Source organism: Mirounga angustirostris, unplaced genomic scaffold, assembly GCF_029215605.1.
Source record: "Mirounga angustirostris isolate CCGP_5_RB_7025 unplaced genomic scaffold, mMirAng1.0.hap1 SCAF_3, whole genome shotgun sequence".
In the NCBI taxonomy this organism is placed as follows: Eukaryota; Metazoa; Chordata; class Mammalia; order Carnivora; family Phocidae; genus Mirounga; species Mirounga angustirostris.
This window is the reverse complement of record NW_026991711.1, coordinates 142308430-142329396: the sequence shown is the minus strand read 5'-3', so window position 1 is coordinate 142329396 and position 20967 is coordinate 142308430. Positions and strand designations below refer to the sequence as shown.

Sequence of the window (20967 nt, the reverse complement as noted above, 5' to 3'; positions counted from 1 at the left end):
AAGGAAAAGGCTCTCCCTAGGAGCTGACTGTGTGGACGTGCCTGCCTAGATCCCAGAAGGACTTGCTGGCAGATGAGATCGTTCTGTGGCCTGACTCCACTTACAGTGACAGTTTAACGTCATGCCTGTCTCTGAGAACTAGTCCAAATAAGCGACATTGGAACAAGAGGATTAAGCTGTCTGTGACAAGTTTTTCAATAAAAGAATAATATTTTTCTGTTCTTTTTTTCTAAGATGTTTATTTTATTTTAAAAAATGTTAAGATGTTTATTTTAATTAGCTCTTATTGTTATCTAAATAGTAAAACAGTGAAATTGAGATATGCTAAACTCATACGAGAGATTACATTAATTGCCATTTAGGCATAATATAGTTTGCTGTTACTAAACTAACCAAAAATGTAATTTGATGTTCTGTATCTTTTACTTTTTACATGGGAAAAAAAGGCATATAACCCCCCTCAGCTTTTCTGTTACTACCATCTCTAGATTTTCCTTTGTTCTCCCTGTAACCTCCCTGAGTGCTGCCTCAGAGAAGTTACTTTCTTGAGTTGGTGCTTGAGATCTCATCCTGCCCCTGCTGTTACTTGTTCCCTTCTCTTGATTCTTTCTTGATTCTGTTTTCAGTTTTTAAATATAGTATTTGGTACATATTCTTAAAAATGTGTGTATATACAAAACAATACTAAAACAAACACTTGGATACCCCTGACCCAACCTAAGAACCGAAATAGCCATACCTTGAAATAAAGGCATTTATTTGTATTTATCCATCCTTTGTTTATTTTCTCATTGTGTGTGTGTGTGTGTGCGTATTAAAAACTTAAATGTGAAAGACAAAATCTTCGGAAGAAAATAGGGAGTGTTTATCTTTTATTTTTTATATTTATATCTCTAGAGTTGCCATTTAAAGATATAATTTATTACTAAATACTGTATTAGTTTCACTTGTTTTTGAGCTTTTTAAAAATGGTATGATTTTAATGTTCACTGACCTGCTTTTTCTCTCTCATTGTAGGTAGGTTCATGCATATTCTTGCAGTAGATGTAGTTGATTCATTCTCATTGCTGAAAGTTATTCTTCTATGTGAATAAAAACAATCCACTTATTCTCTTGTTGATGGACATTTGGGTTTCCATTCTTTTGTCATTATGAATGATATGCTACAAACATTCTTGTACATGTCTCCTGATAAAACATGTATGAGATTTTCTCTGTTTGCAGCTTATCCAGTTCAGATTTTTAAGATAATGCCAAACTGCTTTCCAAAAAAGCATTCTAATTTATATATCCACTTGTAGTGTCTAATATTTTCACTGCTCCACAGCCTTGCTTGATACTGGCTAATACTTGATATTTGCAAGTCTTATGGTCTTTTCTTTTCTCAGATTGTCCTTGGGTATCAGTGTTAGTCTCATAATATGAGTTGGGAGTGTTCTCTGCATTTCTGTTCTCTGGAAGCATTTATTTAAGATTGAAATGATCTGGGGGCACATGAGTGGCTCAGTTGGTTAAGCGTCCACCTTCGGCTCAGGTCATGATCCCAGGATCCTGGGATCAAGCCCCACATTGGGCTCCCTGCTCAACGGAAGTCTGCTTCTCCCTCTCCCTCTGCTGCTGCCCCTGCTTGTGCTCTGTCAGATAAATAAATAAAATCTTTAAAAAAAATATATATATATATCGCTTAAAAAAAGATTGAAATGATCTGTTCTTTGATTTTTAAAACTCACTTGTAAACTGGCTGGGCATATTCTTTCTGAAAAGATTCATTTAAAAGAGTTTATATATATATATATATATATGTTAGGTTTTTAGTATTTTTATTATAATTATGAACACATAAAAAAGTAAACAAAATATTACAGTTAACTCCAAGCATTCCTATACCCAATTCCAGCATCTATCAAACCATGGTCCATCCTGCCCCATTCTTACCTTTATCTATTTACCTCAAAGAAGACTGGGGATATTATTATAGTGAAGGAAATTGAAGACATTTGAATTTATTTGTAAATATTTTACTATGTGTCTCTAAAACATAAAGATTCTTTTTTTTTTTTTAAGATTTTATTTATTTATTTGAGAGAGAAAGAGAATGAGAGAGAGCACATGAGATGGGGGAGGGTCAGAGGGAGAAGCAGACTCCCTGCCGAGCAGGGAGCCCGATGCGGGACTCGATCCAGGGACTCCAGGATCATGACCTGAGCCGAAGGCAGTCGCCCAACCAACTGAGCCACCCAGGCGCCCAACATAAAGATTCTTTTAAAAAAGTATAACCCAATACCATTATTATGGTATCGTTTCCCTTAAAAGAAACAATTCCTCTTAATATCAAAGAGCTAGTTGGTTTCAAATTTATAATTATTTAATAAATATCATAAAAGGATTGAGCCATATATAAAATATATAAATAATATATTTTAAAACTTATTTATAAATTTATATATAAATTATGCATATACACAGATGAATTGATTGATTTGAATCAGGATCCAAGTAGTATTGACATATTGTGATTGGTTGAGATCCTTTTCCAAGTAGATAGGGTCTTAAAATCTTATTAATTTGATTTGATTTGATTAATTATTTACTTCTAACTTAAATTCATTGTAGTGATAGAATATTTTCAGTTAGTGCCTTTGAAATATACCAAGGCTTTCTTTATGGCCTGATACATAGTCAAGTTTTTAAATATTTAATGCATGCTTAAAAAGGATATGTAATTCTCTTATTATTGGTTGTGGGATTCTATACTTAATTCATTAAATAAAGCTTTTTAATATTAATTTTTCTTTCTCCTTTCTTATGTATTTTTTTTCTTGAAGAGACCAGGTTGTTGTTTGTCTTACAGTTTTTCATTGCAGCAAGCATCTGTGTGGTGTAGTTTAACATATTCTGCTGCCTTTTTGAATCTGTATTTCTATAAATTGATAGTTAGATTTAGACAATTGATTAGATTCATGTTTAATTTTCTTTTCCAAGGTCATTCATTAGTGGTAATGTGTTCCTTGATCATGAAACTCATAATGGTTATCTTTTTTGTGATGCTGGTGGCCCTTTATGTTTAGTGCCTGGATTTAATAAAGATTTAAAATGATAATGTTTTAGTTCTATTCTTTTTTCATTCACTAGCTGGAACACATCAATAATGAGAAACTTACCTTCATTGTTTGTTTACCCAGTGGTACAGTTTGTATATGAAAGGTGAGATAAATGCCTATTTCCTTGCATTTGCTAGCTTTCAATAAAGTAAATTTATTCCCCAGGATAGTCCAGTGATGATCATTTCTTTTGTATCAGTATGAGCTCATTGAATTCAACATACTTAATGTTTCAAAATACGGCATTTATTATTTTTATTGATAGGCAAATTTTTCCATCTTCGGCCATTGGAAGCCTTTTCAAGCTTTTTGGCACAACCCAAGTAGTCTTTGATACCTCTGTTGATACCTGGGTGAGAAGATGGTCTAAGCTCATCATGAATGTTTCTAGCCCCAAGATCTGGAATTGGCCATTTCTCCAAAGAGCCTTGATTCCCTTTAGAGGGAAATGGTATTTGGAGGTAACAGTCTGGATGCTAGAGGTGTGCCATTTCTACAGAACTGGTCATCCTTTCTAAACTTGTCAATGTTGAGAACTAGATTTGTGTATGAGAATAGTGTGTGTATTTTTATTTAAGATGAAATACATCATGAGTTTAAATGGATACTTCCAACTCAAATTGAAGAGCATAAGGGTAACTTTTCCCCTGCTACATCTTCCTTCTCAAGAATTCCATTTCTCAGGGATCTCAGGAATGGCAGAATTAGAATGTCTTATATTAATTATTTGCTTTCTTCCTCATCAAATGATCTCAGAATAACAATACTAAATTATCACTAAGGGTATGATTACTGAAAATGGAGTCTAGTGATTACTTCATTGGTATAAGTGTTTTGTTTTTTCTTATGCCAATTTTGATAAATGATTTCTTATAGGAATTTGTCCATTTCTTCTAAATTTGCATAGTTATTGACACAAGATTTTTCTGTGTCTGTATTATCTTTTAAACCACTGCTGTCAATGTAGCTGTGTTCTTTTCACTCTTATTGTTATTTATTTGTGCTTTTCTTTATCGTCTCAGAAATTTGTCCATTTTATTTTAGTTTTTTTGGGGAAAACTTTTGGCTTTATTTCTTATTTTTTCACCTTCTTCCTTCTATTTTCTTTGGATTTATTCTGTTGTTCTCCCACTATTCCCTGACCCCAGCTTCTTAAGTAGGTCACTTATTTCATTATTCATTACCCTTTCTTTTCTAATATAAATGTTTAAGGCTTTTAGTTTGGACTTAATGTATTATTATCAATAGCAGTTTGTTATACAGTTTAATTATTATGATGGATCCATTTTTCACTGATAGTTTTATGAACTTTTGATACCATGTTTTTGGTATCTTACTAAGATGATTTATCCTTCCCCCTTTAGCAAAGCAGTTTGCAGTTTTGGTAATTTCCCCTCATTTAGTGTTTATATTATAACTTCATATATGGTATGGATGTACCCAGTTTTGCATATGGGAATGTTTCTGAATTTTTCTTTTCCTTCTTTCTCTAGTAGTTTGCCCACAAGTCTTTATGTTGTTTTTGTTGTTGTCTTTTTTCTTAAAATTTTTAAAAAGTGAGATTTATTGACCAGTATTGTACATGCAGTTATGAGATTTGACCAACATATATAGATATAAATCCTTCCTCATAGTCATGATACCAAAGAATTCCATCATCCCCCAAAACTTTGCACATGCCACTTTGTAGGCTTCCCTTCCAGCATTCTCTCTATGGTGCTGTCTTTTCTTTGTTTTCAGAGTAGGTGATTTTTCTGTGACCTTGGCTCTCAGAGAAAGTTCCACAGAAGTTAAAATTTTATAGATTATCTGGCTTTTGTTATTGTTAGGATGTGAATGGTGCTCTTTCCAGCCGGACACATTAAACATGTTGTTTTACTAGCACATTTTGGGTGGGGGGGAATTAAAATGTCCATGTATCATTTTTGCATTAACATTTCCATTTGAATATCTTTCTCTCACGCATATATTTTCTTTTATATTCCTGTATATCCTCATTGAAATTTTATTTAGTGCACAGTGATCTGTTAGGTCATTCTATAATTTGTACTTAAAATATTTTAAAGTTCAGTGTTAAGAGATTATCACCTTAATATGTGAATTTCAAGTTTATGAATTCTCTGACCTCCCTGCTTTTTAGTTCTGATTTTCAAATTAAATATTAGTATATGTTATCCTGAGTTTTACTCCACTATTACAGGACATGTTTTGTTAATACATAATCAAATTTTATAGAAACTTTAAAGTGTATACTTTTTTGATTGCCAGATTTATTATTATTTGTGCTTATCATCTTATTATAATTAGCTAATTTTAAGGCTAATTTTTTTGCTGAATACATTGTATCAAAGTAATTGATTTTTATTATCAAGAAGTTATTAATATTGATAAAATTTTGAAAATATTTCATCTCAGCTGTGTCTCATTTTTTAAAATGTGGTATTATATATGGTTTATAATAGCTTATTAGCAGATATCCACAATTTTTGAATTGATTTTAAATGCTTCCATTAATGTATTAAATCTTGTATTAATTAAATACATGATAATATACCATCATTTTGGAAACAGTATTGCATATTTTAACCTGATTTTACCTCCTTATTGCTTTCATGGCCATTAACATTGGCTTACTAAATGATTCTTTTCTTTTTACTTTTATAGGTTATTTTAGTGTCTGCCAATAAATTGACTCGTTATATAGAACCATGCCAGTTAACAGAAGATTTTGGTGGGAGTCTCACCTATGATCACATGGACTGGTTAAATAAGAGACTGGTTGGTATATTACAGTGAGATAAAAATGTTATTTCATACAAATAAGACATATTTTGGTAACTTTATCATTTTAATTAACATGTAGATTGTTCTTTGTTACAAAAATAAAATATAGTGCATACCACATGATAGCATAATGCTTGAAGGCAAATACTCTGCAGTCAGACTCGTAAGTGCTTGCTTTTGCTATTGTCATTTGTAGCAGTATTTCTAGTCAAAATTGTGAATATTTTAGTTGAATGACAGAGTAGCATAATCTAGTTGATGTACCATTTTCAGAGAGGATATTTAAACATCAGTTTGAGTTGAAGAGCAGTTTGACAGGTTAAGGTTTTCATTTCTGAAAATGTATCTCTGGCCAGACTGAAGTCAACTCCTCTGCATGCTATGGCATTGTTTAATCGAACTACTGGGGACTAAAAGAACAACTTCTATTAACTCCGCTTAGATTACAGTTATTCTTTGAATGACATGGGAGTTGGGGGCACTAACCGTCCCCAGAGTTGAAAATCTGTATATAACTTTTGACTTCCCAAAAACATGTTCAAGAGTCAACTGTATAAGCTTAACTTTATTGAAGAATAATAAACTTGGGTATTTCAGAATGGATAACCGATTTTCATCATATTTGGACAGTTATATCAGACAAATGAGTGTCCCCTTTATTATAAACAGACTTGCCCAAATCCCTTTTTAGAAATATTTTAAGAAGCCATGTTAAAGTTGTAACTAGTTTATTTTTATGCTACATGCTTATATATAAAACTCTTCAGTATATGCAACCAGTGTGCATTAGTGATAGAAAAACATAAAGAAATGTTCTATAACGGGAATTAGAAGATTAATACTGGTCTAAATCATGTTCATGTAGTTTAAACTGTTACTAGTGCAGATGTTTCTTCACAAAACACAGAAATAAAAATAAACTTGTCTGAGGAATAAAAATAATTTCTTATTCTATTTAAATTTTAAAAATTTCTTATCCATTGAAACTATTCATTGTTCTGGAAGGGGGGTTTTGTCTTCTGTCCTTTAAGTTGTTGTGCACTGGTGGTTGAATTGTAGTAAGTGACATCAAGAGAGGAAAAGGAATTCTGCCTGGCTAACTGTATTCTACTTAACTGAAAATCCTTATGTAAACATTAACTTTTAAGATTATTCTTAATATGTTAACAAAATCTCATATTGTAGGTTTTTGAGAAGTTTACAAAAGAATCTACATCATTACTAGATGAACTTGCTTTGATTAACAATGGAAGTGATAAAGGCAATCAGCAAGAGAAAGAAAGGTAGGTGGCTGGTGTTTTGGAGTTATACCTTTGCAAAGCTATGATTAACCTGATGAAGAATACCTCTATTAATGCAAGCTAAAAGAAGTAAGGTGTAAGCAATTCTCCAGTCAAAATTGACATACAAAAGTTGAATTAAATTTGTTTATTAATTCATGAGAATTTGCTTTACATGTAAAATTTCTTGATTTGAATCAAAGTTTCTCTACAAAAGACTTTTTGATGAATAAAATGCATTTACCTTAAAAATTCATTTGCAAGAACACGTTTCCAAAATGAAACCATTTTCTTTTTAGAGTTCTACTTTGCTTGTGAAGACTATGGAAAAGGTTGCAGCTTGAAATAAAATTATTATAACCTTATTTAAATATCTCTTAAATGCCTAACTTCCAGAACTCCTGGGTCCTTATAAAATATGTGATATCTATGAGTTCAGCTTGGAGAATTTAGTGTTTATGACACTGGATGAAGTGATTGTTCAGTTGTATTATCTAAATGTAACTATCTAGATGTATCATTTTAACAGATTCCATTGAACTTTACAAGCTTAACAGTTTTCAGTTTTTTGTTGGTAAGCCAAATCCCTCTCCCCAGGTTAAAAGCTCCTTAGGAAGCAAATTAATCCTTTCTGGTCTCTCAACAAAGTGGTTACTAGAACAGTAATTTTTCATTAGGAAATTTGAAAGGATCAACACTCATCCTTGCTTATGTCTTTTGAATCGAACCTTAAAAATATAATGGGACCTTGATAAAATGCATCTTGTTATTCCTTGAATACAAATATAGTCACATACCAGTTTATAATAAGGTAAGAGGGATATGAAAAGGTCAGGTTTAACACCAAATCTTGATTAAAGCAAAGTGAAAATGTGAAAACAAATGGTTTGAATGAAAATCAAGTTACAGTCACAGGAAGCACTTAGGAACATTACTGTCCTGTAGATACCATATAAAAATATAAAATGTAAAATTTTGACATGCACGTAAATGTGTGTATAGATAACTCATACACTCTATGCTATAGTTTAAGAATTGAAAACGTCACACAAGTTGGTTGACAAAAATTAGCCAAACCTCTTGCTTTCTGAGTAGCCCAGCAGAGTAAGTTTGATGCTTCTTAAAGTCATTTTCCTCAGGAAAGACATCCTCAGAGGGTCCCTGTAGAAAATTAGTTCATGGTCACAGCTTAATGGTGTTTACCAGGTTTCCCTCTCTGAGAATGACTGTTACAGATTACAGGTCTGAGAAAGCATTGCAGTAAAGAAACATGTTTCCTGTACTTACATGCTGACGGGACCCCTTTTTCTCCATCTAATAATATCTTGTTCAGTGTTTTGGGAAACACTTTGGGAAATGCTGGTTTGCATGACTACATGAAGTATCAAATAAAATCTTGTATTTGCCAGTTCCTCCCCAAGGAACTCAAGTGTTATTACTTAGTCTCTTTTAAATCCCAGATAATAAAGTCCCTCCACTTGAAATTTTCATCACCTTTTTAATGTCATTACTCCAGAAGCATCCAGGCTACATAAGAGGCGAGGGCCCAGATGAATCGACAAAAGTGAAAGATTTAGAGCAGGACCGGTCAATTACAGCAGCAAGGTCCTAGGCTTTGATTTGCCATGTGCTCTGTCTTTCCTTCATCTTCTACTTCCCATATGTGTTTAAAAAAATACAGAGCATGGTCCAACTGCAAATGAAACACAATTAGTTCAGGGAGGAGAGTACAACTGCTTAGGGATGCACATGCACATGAATATCAGAGACTATTTGTAGCTCTCAAGGTTGCTGTAGATAAGTAACGCTTAATTGGAGGATGGCTCCATGCATTTTTAATGTTAACATTTCTGCGTTATTATATAGTTACACATTTCATTTTGGAATAAATATGCAGTGGGAAAATACTAAAATGGATTCCTTCGATATAGTTGAAATAATACTATAGTAATAAACTATGTGATTTTCCCATAGATTTTTTTTTTTTTTTTTTTTGGCTACTAGTGTTTAATTATCTCTAATTGGTTTCTTAATGCTTAAGGGCATTAGCCTGGTAGAATAGTGTGCTTCAGATTTCCACACCATATGCTCCTGTTTTGATGCACATACATAAAGGATTTTCTTTGTATAGATAAAAATACAGTTTTTAAAAATTATTCTTGTTGTGTTTGCCAGGTCTGTGGATTTAAACTTTCTTCCATCAGTTGATCCTGAAACAGTTCTTCAGACAGGTAAGATAAAAAAAAGTGTTTATCGCTGATAATAATCCAATAAACCAATCATATATTGATTGGTTCATGAAATAAAAATTGATTAAACATGTATTATGTGGTAGAAACTCAAGGGGAATTTTAAAATTGGTCTTTGGTTTAACCTAACAGTGTGTTAGGTTACAGTATACTTTAAAAATACTTTACAGTATTTTGGGGAAGTATTAATAATGATAAACTGTTAAATTATTTCTCCCTTGAAATACTTGTATTTGTTTCAATTCGAAGAATTCTGAATATCTTCATTGTATTGATTCCATTGTACTGTTTTGAATGATATTGATCTTACTTCCTTAAGAGAACAAAGAAATAATTGTAATCTATGAATTCCTACATGGTGAGCAGGTACAGTGGACTATCAGTAAAAATATGGCTTGCTGTAGGTTTAAAATTTAATTCCATGGTTATATTTAACATTTGGAAGCTACTGAAGCCCTTGAATTAAGAAGCTTTTTAATTGTATTTTGAAATTAACTTTATATGCCACTAAGTTCTTTTTTTAGATGCTGTTGACTCTTAGAATAGGGATAAAAAGAGAGTAAACAAATGGAGAGGTTTAGAACGATTTTGGGTATTTTTTAGAAATTGAAATTACCTTCAAATCATGATAAAAATTCTGTTTCTAAATATTGAAAGCATTTAACTTTAGGACATTTTTCTGAATAAAGATGAAGAGAATTTAAGTATCTGCATATATTTTTGGTCCTTAAGTAATAATTGGAATAGTATATCCTGGAAAAACAGTTTGCGATTTATTCACTTCTAAAATTCCAGTTTTAGATGTTGCATATTCTGCAATTTTAATTTCTCATGCATGAATGGATTTTCTTACATGAGTTTGCTATATGAATAAATTGAAGTTCTAAGACTAGTGTAGTCTCTCATGATTCACAGTTAATATTTTGTAGAGATTCCTTAAATAGAGACTATTTAAATTTTATTTCTTACCAGTAATAAAACTTTCTCCCTTTAATCATACATTGTTACACTGTCAACTTTTGTTTTAGATGCTATGATTAAGGGTATGGGTTAATACTGAAATCCTACAACATCCTGCTTAGTATTGATTAGTACCATCAAATGGAACATACTAGTTAGTACCATACTAGACAGAAATCCCAGAGTGTAATTGTGCTTTACAGGGAAAGAGGATTGGTTGGCACAATTTCCTAAATAATGAATCCACCAATAACAAGAATGTGATGACAGATAGATATAGAAAAAAAAATATGCCATATATTTACTAACTAGTGTAGCATATATAGGAAATATGCTATTTCCTGTTTATTTGTATATATATATTAAAAATTTGCATTTCAGTAATTATGACCTAGTAGATAGTTAGGCAGACATATAGGCAGATAGGTTCTAAAAATAAGGGACTAAAATTGAGATTGAGAAGTAAGAATTGTATTTCTTTATGGATATTAATTATAAGTATCTTTTATTTGTAAAGGGCATGAATTGTTGTCCGAATTACAGCAGCGTCGATTTAATGGCTCAGATGGAGGGGTCTCATGGTCTCCTATGGATGATGAACTGCTGGCCCAGCCACAGGTTATGAAATTACTAGATTCGCTGCGAGAACAGTATACTCGCTACCAGGAAGTTTGTAGGCAACGTAGTAAGCGTACACAGTTAGAGGAGATTCAGCAGAAGGTGATGCAGGTAGGTGTCTGATTTGAATATATTTAACTTTTAAAAATTCTAAATGTTAGGGTTTTTAAAAAATAATTTCTACTGTGTGACTGATTTTATACTAAGCCTTATTATACTCTATAGAGAATCTGAGTCCTATCAAAACAGACTAAAACTATTTTATGTACATTTTTACTAATAGTATTTTCATTAAAACTAGATTATTTCTACAGTGATGACATTGAGCATTCATCTCACTCTGTCATTATGAACTTTAAAGGTAACTAGTTGCTGGAAAATATCATCTGCGGTCTCTGTATTCTTGCAATAAAATTTCATTATTAATAACTGATTTATTCTTAATTTCTAATAACTTGTTAGGTTTTTTTTTAATTTAGGCATTATGAAGAGTTTTTCTTTCCTAGCAAAATGATGACATATAATATAAGGAATTTTAACATTAAATTTCATTATTTTTTGATGCTGATAGAAACCTTTAATGTATTTAATACTTAGGAAGTTTTAGTTCCTTTGAGAGTTGATTTTTATAAAACAGTTGGCTAAAAATACTAAAGCTCAATACTATGACATTTCTGTTACTTAGACCACATTCTGATTTTCCTCTGTTGAATTAAGAAATAAATATTAAATATTTTACTTAAGAAATCCAGCAGTGAAATGTAGAAGACATTGTCCTAGATTTTCTATAGAATATAAAGGTAGATTTGGTTTTTGCTATCATTAAGCTAAGGGGATAAAGTCCTAAGTGTTAAAGGGGATGACAGAAGTGTTGTGGGCATCTATAGGAGGGGTTATTCCCTGGGCTGCAGGTAATCTAGGAAGATTCAGCAGAGGAGGTGTAGTAGTTGAGCTTTTTCTCCAAGAATGTGTAAAGATTTCACCAGGAACCTCTTTTAAGTTTTAAAGAATTGGCATTTTATGCAGAAGAAAGAACAGCATAAATAAACACTAGCAGCATGAAATCCCAAGCTCTGAAGGCACCATGGGAAGTTTTTGGCCTTTGAATCATAAAACATGGTCAGCAAGTATGATCTAAATCCCAGTTCCTCCACTTACTTACTGTGATCATGGTCACTTTATTTGCCCATGTGCACCTCAACGGACTTCCTTCTTTTTTAACATCTCTCTCTTTCCCTTCCTCCCTTCTTTCATTAACCGAAACAAGGGTAACAAGACCTCTTTTGAAAGGTTTGTTGAAAGAATCCAGTGCTTGATTAATGGTATCTATTTATATTCTTTGTACTAGGCTCTAGTCTATAAGTCTGGTCCCATTGTTGGCTAGCTTTTCCTATAAAATAGGGCCAAATAGTAAATGTTTAGGCTTTGTGGACAGTACAATTCTTACAGCTATGGCTGTTAAACTCTGCTGTTGTAGTGTGTAGACATATAAACAAATGTGTGTGGCTGTGCTAAAATAAAATTTTATTTGCAAAAATAATGGGTAGTCAGAATTGGCCTACAGGCAGTAGTTTGCTGACCCCTGACTAGAACATCAGGGTGTTAGAATGGAAAAGGCTTCAAAGGAAGGAAGAAGTTGGATCATGGAATATCTTGAATTCCAGGCAAAAAGATTTAGTCTTTCTCATGATAGCCACATATACACTAAAGATTTCTAAGCATACATTAATTGTAGATAACTTTTTCTTTGTAATATATTTATAAGTTATAGATAGTATTAAACCCAGGTAAACTTCAGCCAAGTAGCTTGAGAGTATCTTTGAAAACCATAAATATAGAATAGCATAGTGATATACAGTCACTTACATGATCTGGGTCCACCTTTTTCTACTATTTCCAAGTTGTTTACTTTCTCAGGAAGGAAATGTAACTTCTCAGTGCCCTAGCTTCCTCCTCAGTGAACTGAGGATGACAACAACAACAATAATAATAATACCTACTTAATAGGGCTGCTACAAAGATTAAAGAAAATAATGTTTATAAAATATTTAATGCTTAGCATATAATGAATTTTCTATAAATAATATCTGTTATTTGCTCACTCATTCAAAAAATGAATATCTACAATGTGACTTTGGGCTAGGTAGAACATAATGGTAAGAATAGACTACGTTCCCACTTTTATGGCGCATGATTACATAATTACACAAATAGTTGTAAAATTGCAGTTGTGCCAAGTCCCAAGAAGAAAAGTGGTGGGAGTAAGGGTAAGAAGAAAATATCAGAGGGGCGCCTGGTGGCTCGGTTGTTAAGCGCCTGCCTTGGGCTCAGGTCATGGTCCCAGGGTCCTGAGATCAAGCCCCACGTCGGGCTCCCTGCTCCCTCTCCCATTCCCCCTGCTTGTGTTTCCTCTCTCGCTGTGTCTCTCTCTGTCAAATAAATAAATAAAATCTTTAAAAAAAATTAAAAAAGAAAATATCAGAGATGAATCGTTTTTCTGACTTGCAAGACTTGATGCATCGGTGGTCTTGTTTTTCAGATAGGAAACACTGGACAGGATTTGGGTTTGGGTGTGGGTGGAAAAGGGTATGGAGAATCATGAGTTTGGTTTTAGACATGTTGAATTTTTTTTAATTTAAATTTTAGGTAATGAACATAGAGTGCAATTTTGGTTTCTGGAGTAGAATTCAGTGATTCATCTGTTATATAAAACACCCAGTGCTCATCACAACAAGTGTCCTCTTTAATACCCATCCCCCATCTAGCCCATCCCCCACCCACTTCCCTCCATCAACCTTTAGTTTGTTCTCCATTGTTAAGAGTCTCTTATGGTTGTTTCCCTTTCTCCTCCCCCCCGCCATATGTTCATCTGTTTTGTTTCTTAAATTCCACATATGAGTGAGATCATATGGTACTTTTCTCTGACTGACATCTTTCACTTAGCGTAATACACTCTAGTTCCATCCATGTCATTGCAAATGGCAAGATTTCATTCTTTTTGATGACTGAGTAATATTCCAGTGTGTGTGTGTGTGTGTGTGTGTGTGTACGTACACACATACCACATCTTTTTTTTTTTAAGATTTTATTTCAGAGAGAGAGAGAGAGAGAGTGCACACAAGCAGCAGTGGGGGGAGGAGTAGGGAGGGGTGGAGGGAGAGGAAGAAACAGACTCCCTGCTGAGAGCCCTGGGATCAGGGTCTGAGCCAAAGGCAGACGCTTAACCGAACTGAGCCACCCAGGCACCCCTATACTACATTGTCTTTATCCATTCATCTGTCGATGGACATTTGGGCTCTCTTCGTAGTTCGGCTATTGTTGGTAATGCTGCTATAAACATTGGGGTGCATGTACCCCTTCAGATCACTATGTTTGTATCCTTTGGGTAAATACCTAGTAGGGCAGTTGCTGGGTCATAGGGTAGTTCTATTTTTAACTTTTTGAGGAACCTCCATACTGTACTCGAGTGGCTACACCAGTTTGCATTCCCACCAACAGTGCAAGAGGGTTCCCCTTTCTCTGCATTCTTGCCAACACGTGTTGTTTCTTGTGTTGTTAATTTTAGCCATTCTGACAGGTGTGAGATGGTATCTCATCGTGGTTTTGATTTGTATTTCCCTGATGATGAGTGATGTTGAGCGTCTTTTCATGTAGCTGTTAGCCATCTGGATGTCTTTTTTGGAGAAGTGCCTATTCGTCTTCTGCCCATCTCTTGATAGGATTATTTGTTCTTTGGGTATTGAATTTGGTAAGTTCTTTGTAGATTTTGGAAACTAACTCTTTATCAGGTATGTCATTTGCAAATATCTTCTCCCATTCTGTAGACCACCTTTTATTTTTGTTGTTTCCTTTGCCATGTAGAAGCCTTTTATCTTGATGAAGTCCCAATAGTTCATTTTTGCTTTTGTTTCCTTGCCTGTGCTGATGTGTCTAGTAAGAAGTTTCTATGTCTAAGGTTAAAGAGGTTTCTGCCTGTGTTCTTCTCTAGGATTTTGATGGTTTCCTGTGTCACATTAAGGTTTTTCATCCATTTTGAATTTATTTTTGTATATGGTGTAAGAAAGTGGTCCAGTTTCATTCTTCTGCATGTTGTTTAGACATGTTGAATTTGAGGTGACTTTGAGACACTAAGAGAAAATATGGAAGGGTAGTCCCAAACAGGTCCAGAAATCGGAGAAGTCTGGGCTGGTGACATACTTGTGTGTCATCATGTATGAATGGCAATTAAAAGCATTGATGTGGGTGAGAATTGACCAAGGAAAGTCCTGAGAGTAGGTGAAAAGAGGGCTTTTTAACTGAACTTTGAGAAACTCCAGCATTTAATGACAAGATAGAGGAGGATACTCCTGAAAAGAAGAGAGTGAAGGATTGGCCAGAGATGGAGGAGAAAAGTGTGAAGAGTTCTGTGTCATGGAAGCCAGGGGAAGCATTTCAGGATGGAGTTGGGAACCCTGTAGAATGCTGCTGAAAGATCAAATGAGAGAATAACTTAACATGTTCATTAGAATGTGCAAGATTGAGGTCACTGAGCATGGAGTGGCAGGGCTGGAAGCACATTGGAGTGAATTTGGAATGACAGTGAAGTGTGGTGAAGGAGACACCGAGTATAGACAGCTCGTTGAGAATTTGTCTCTGAAGGAAAGATGAGAAATAGGGATGCCTAGAAGTGGTAGAAAAGGGTGGTATTAGTTTGCTAAGGCTGCTGTAATCAAGTACCATAGCCTGGGTGGCTTAAACAACAGAAACTTGTTTTTCCATGGTTCTGAAGGCCAGAAGTCTAAGATCAGGGTGTTAGCAAGGTTGATTCCTTCTGAAGGCATTGAGGAAAGAATCTGTCCTAGACTCTTGGCTTGTTGATGCTCCATCTTATTTCTGTATCTTTACATTATCTTTCCTCTGTACCTTTCTGTGTCCAAATTTCCTCTGCTTTTAAGGACACCAGTCATATTAGGGTCAACTCTAACAACCTCATTTTTTTAATTAATTAATTAATTTATTTATTTATTTATTTTCAACCTCAGTCTAATTGCCTCTTAAAAGAAAGACCCTATCTTCAGATAAATAGGACTACATTCTGAAGTACTGAGGCTTAGCACTTCAACACTTCAACAGACGGATTTGGGGGAGGACAACACAACAGCCCACAACAGGGTTCAGATATAATTTTGTTCTGTTTTTCTTTTTAAAGTAATACTGAAAACTTGCAGAAGTTTAAAGACCAGCGGGAAATATCTATTTGGAAGGAGGGGTTGAATATACAGGAGAGAAAGGAAATTTAGTACTATCAAGTTCCTCACAAGGTGGAAGTGAATCGATTCCTAAGGACAGTGTTAAAGGGATTAGTGTTAGCATGGAAAGGGAGAACTCCATCGTAACAGGAGGAATGATGGGTCGGATGTATCCAGAGGTGTCTCCATGTGTAAGTCAGACGTGAAGATGAAGGGGGGTTCCTATGTGGTGTGTTCTTTTTTTCTATAAAGTAAGAGAAAAGGTCATCTTCTTAGTGGTACAGGTTTGAAGATGAGGTGGGTGGTGGTGGTTGAAGAAGATGAGGTTAAAATTAGAGAGGATTCAGTGTTTTCTTTGTGGGGATTGGGAGTATAAAATACCACGGAAATGTAGTTGTATTTTTAGGTAGTGTTGATCTTGGATTTATGGTGGAAACTTTCTGGCATGTGTGACCTTATCAATTAATGGCTGGATGTTGAAGTGATGTGGGTGATGGGATTCATCCAGCATTTGTGCCTTGCAACATGGGATCAGTGAGTATGGTTAAAAAAAAAGTGGCAAAGGAGTTAATGGCAAATGCATTTTTGAAATGATGGACCAGCTCAGTTGGATAAAGAAACTAGAGAAGGGAGAAGATAATGATGATATTTATGATGTTGATGATGGTAACGAGATTATTGTTAAAAACAACCTTTATTATAATTCATTGTCTTTGAGTGTTACACGTTAGTTGGTTAGAACATTAATCTTCATCATATAATGGTTCCTGCCCTCTCTTTTTCACAGGTCACATTTTAGGCAAAGATCTATTTCCCTTGCCAGAATGATTACTTAAATTTAGCTATATAGTAAATATGTATTGATCATGTCAACATCCACAGAGCATAAACTGCACTGTCTTTAATCTTGCAAATTTGGGGAAAATGAAAAAAATTTGTTTATATAAAGATAATCATAAAGTTGATTATCAGGACTTACGTTAAATTAGTGAAAACTGAATTTTTCCAAATTTCTTCTTTACTGTCTTATCACTGAAAGCATAATGAAAGAGAAATCAGGGGCATCTGGGTGGCTCAGTCAGTTAGGCATCTGACTCTTGATTTCGGCTCAGGTCATGATCTCAGGATCCTGGGATAGAGCCCCGAGTTGGGCTCCGTGCTCAGTGGGGAGTCTTCTTGAGGATTCTCTCTCCTTCTCCATCTGCTCCTGCCCCCTGCTCGCATTTTCTCACTCTTTCTCTCAAAGAAATAAGTCTTAAAAAAAGAAAAGAAATCAATAGCTCTAATAGATAAGCTATATGATAAGTAATAACCATTAAAATTATCATTTATTCCCCATTTATTCCCAATTTAAATCAATGGCATTAGAGTTTATGTGGTATGCAGAGGTTCTCCATGCTGCAGCTGCTATATTTAAAAATTAGATTTTCATGGATTTCTAGGTGGGAGACAGTGCTACTTCATTGAAATATGCTGTCGTTATTCTCATTATTTACTGTGGCAGTAATTACAGCCAGCATTACAGATGTTATTTCTAGAATCATCCATGTGCTTTTCTTCCTTTGTACAAAGGAATCATAGATGCAAAATAGGATACACTCTGAGTTGTGTAAGGATACAGCTGGAAGCTGTGCTTCCAGTTGCCCCGATTCTTTCTTCAGGTCAGATGCTTGACATTTGCTTAACATGCCCTTCTGCCTGGTTTGACCCCACATTCTTCCAGATATTCTCTCATGAAGTCTTTAGAAATCAGCCTGGCTAGGAAACAATGTTGTATAGTCACATGCATTTTTGGCCTCTGCAGATATTTGTCATGGTAGATTTTAAGAGCACATCTCCAAGGTTATACTTTGCATATAAATGTAGCCATTTGAGGGGTCACATTGATATGGATTGGGCACAAAACTGCTTTTGCAGTAAGTTAATACTCAGATTGACTGAGCAAGATGTCCTGATTAAGATTAAGTTTTATAACCTAGTTTGGCAAACTACCATTATTAATGCATTTAAATAGACTTGTTTACTGGGGCGTCAGCCTCAATTTGCATCATTTTTATTAGAAATAGTCATACAGGGGCGCCTGGGTGGCTCAGTTGTTAAGCGTCTGCCTTCAGCTCAGGTTATGATCCCAGGGTCCTGGGATCGAGCCCCACATCAGGCTCCCTGCTCCGCGGGAAGCCTGCTTCTCCCTCTTCCACTCCCCCTGCTTGTGTTCCCTCTCTCGCTGTGTCTCTGTGAAAAAAAAAGTCATACATTTACTGTGTCTACATTACTGATATTGCACACTAAGGAAAATTACTTTCAGCATACATTAAAACTATATGTGTACTTGACTATGAAACTGGTTTTTTGCACCAAGAGTATGTCTTTGCTTTATTGAAAATTTATTTTTCAATTTATGGCTCTTTGAAAGTTCCATGCTAATGAGTTGTTTTTCCCCAGGTATCATGATTTATATTAACCTGCTTCTTTTGTTTGTAGAATATTCTGAAGTCAAAGCTTAAATGTTTAAATAATATTTTAGGTTTTAAAAAATAAAATATAACACATTATTAATTAAAAACTTTTGAGATGCTTTTATTCCATCCTTAGTTTTAGAATTTAGATATTTCTAGTGAAATAATTATATTATTTAAAATACTTAGAAGCCGATGCGCCTAGTGGCGCAGTCCGTTAAGTGTCTGACTCTTGGTTTCTGCTCAGGTTGTGACCTCAGTGTTGTGAGATGTCGGCCTTCATGTTGAGCCAGAGTCTGCTTAAGACTTTCTCTCCCTCACCCTCTGCTCCTCCCCCCCACACTGTTGTGCTCTCTCTCTCAAGTATGTAAATCAGTAAATCTTTAAAAGAAATAAAATACTTAAAAGCCATTGTATATTTGTCTTTATATCTGTATTCATAATAAATAGCAATAAATGAGACTTGAGTTCCATAAAGGAAATGGAAAATGATTTCACAGTGTTTACATGAGCTTCCTTAAAGCTTATACTTTTTATTTCCATTTTTTCCCCCAAAGATTTTATTTATTTATTTGAGAGACAGAGAGAGAAACTATGAGCCAAGGTGGGGCAGAGGGAGAGGGAGAGGGAGAAGCAGACTCCCCACTGAGCGACAAGGGGCTCAATTCCAGGACCCGAGATCACAACCTGAGCCAAAGACAGATGCTTAACTGACTGAGCCACTCAAGAGCCCTCACTTTTTATTTCCATTTTAAAAAGTGGAAATAAACTTTTACTTACTGTAAAATGCAGATGTGAGACAAACTTTATGAAGAGTGAATGGACACACATCAGTAAGAGAAAGGATAAAAACCAAATGGTCATTTCAGTAGATGCAGAAAAAGCATTTGACAAAGTACAACATCCATTCATGATAAAAATGCTCAACAAAGTAGGTCTAGAGGGAATATACCTCAACATAATGAAGGCCACATATTAAAAACCCATAACCAACATCTTACTCAAGTATGTGTGCTTTTACCCTAAGATCAGGAACCCCTATGGTCCAACAATCAGACTCCTGGGTATTTATCCAAAGAATATGCAAATGCTAATTCAGAGCGATATATACACACCTGTGTTGATTGTAGCTTTATTTACAATAGCCAAATTATGGGAAGAGCCCAAATGTACATCAACTGATGCATGTATAAAGAAGGTGTGGTGTATAGATATACACAATATATTACTACTCATCCATCAAAAAAAGAATGAACTCTTGCCATTTGCAACGACATGGATAGAGTTAGAGAGTATAATGCTAAAGCGAAATAAGTCAGAGAAAGACAAATAACATATGATTTCACTGGTATGTGGAATTTAAGAAACAAAACAAATGAGCAAAGGAGAAAAAAGCAAGTCAAGAAACAGACTTTTAACTGCAGAGAACAAAACTGATGGTTGCCAGGGCGGGTGGGGGGGTGCAAAGGGTGGTGGGAATTAAGGGGTACACTTACCATGATGAGCAGTGAATAGTGAATAGACAGAAGAAGCTATGCTTTTTACTTCAGAAAAGTGGGAAAAGCAAAGAGGCTAACAAATACTAATATTTATCTACTGTGCTAAGTGTCTTACATATAATGACTGGTATAATCCTCACAGCACCTTTGTATGGTGGGTAGCATTGACACCATTTTAAAGATGGACAGACCAAAGTCTGTCTGGTAGGAGCAGAACTAGAATTTAGAATTGGGACTCATGCCCAGTGCTTTCTCATGATTGTGAGAGTGATACTTTCCACAGACTAACAGAAATAGGATCCTACTACTCTGCCCTCCAAAGATAGCTAATACAAAAGATTATAGGGGAAGAGTAGGGATATTGAGGAGCCAACCCTTGTATTCCAAAGAGCACTTGACAACGAGGGGTTGCAGATGAATTTAGGACTGTGAACAGTTTAGCCAAGAGAATTAAAGCACTTAAGTCTATTCCAGTGAATCCAAAATAATACTTTGACATTTTTTTTGTTTTTAAGATTTTGCACTCTATTATTAAAACCTTGTAAAGAGAAAGTGGAAGCTGGGGCACCTGGGTGGCTCGGATGGTTAAGCGTCTGCCTTCGGCTCAGGTCATGATCCCAGGGTCCTGGGATCGAGCCCCGCATCGGGCTCCTGGCTCAGCAGGGAGCCTGCTTCTCTCTCTCCCTCTGCCTCTCTCCCTGCTCATGCTCTCTCTATCTCTGTGTCTCAAATGAATAAATAAAATCTTTAAAAAAAAACAAAAGGAAGTGGAAGCTGAGAATATATTAATAG

General features: G+C 34.8%; 1 protein-coding gene across 5 annotated transcripts in view; it reads left to right on the top strand.

Annotated features, from left to right (window-relative positions):
* Window positions 1–20967, top strand: part of SESTD1 (SEC14 and spectrin domain containing 1) — a 148753-nt gene that overhangs the window by 84229 nt on the left and 43557 nt on the right. For all 5 annotated transcript variants that reach the window (XM_045868437.3, XM_045868433.3, XM_054506113.2 and 2 more), the window contains 4 exons: window positions 5766–5879; window positions 7071–7168; window positions 9341–9396; window positions 10892–11103. In XM_045868437.3, coding sequence (XP_045724393.1) covers window positions 5766–5879; window positions 7071–7168; window positions 9341–9396; window positions 10892–11103 — 480 coding nt within the window. The remainder of the gene's footprint in view (window positions 1–5765; window positions 5880–7070; window positions 7169–9340; window positions 9397–10891; window positions 11104–20967) is intronic.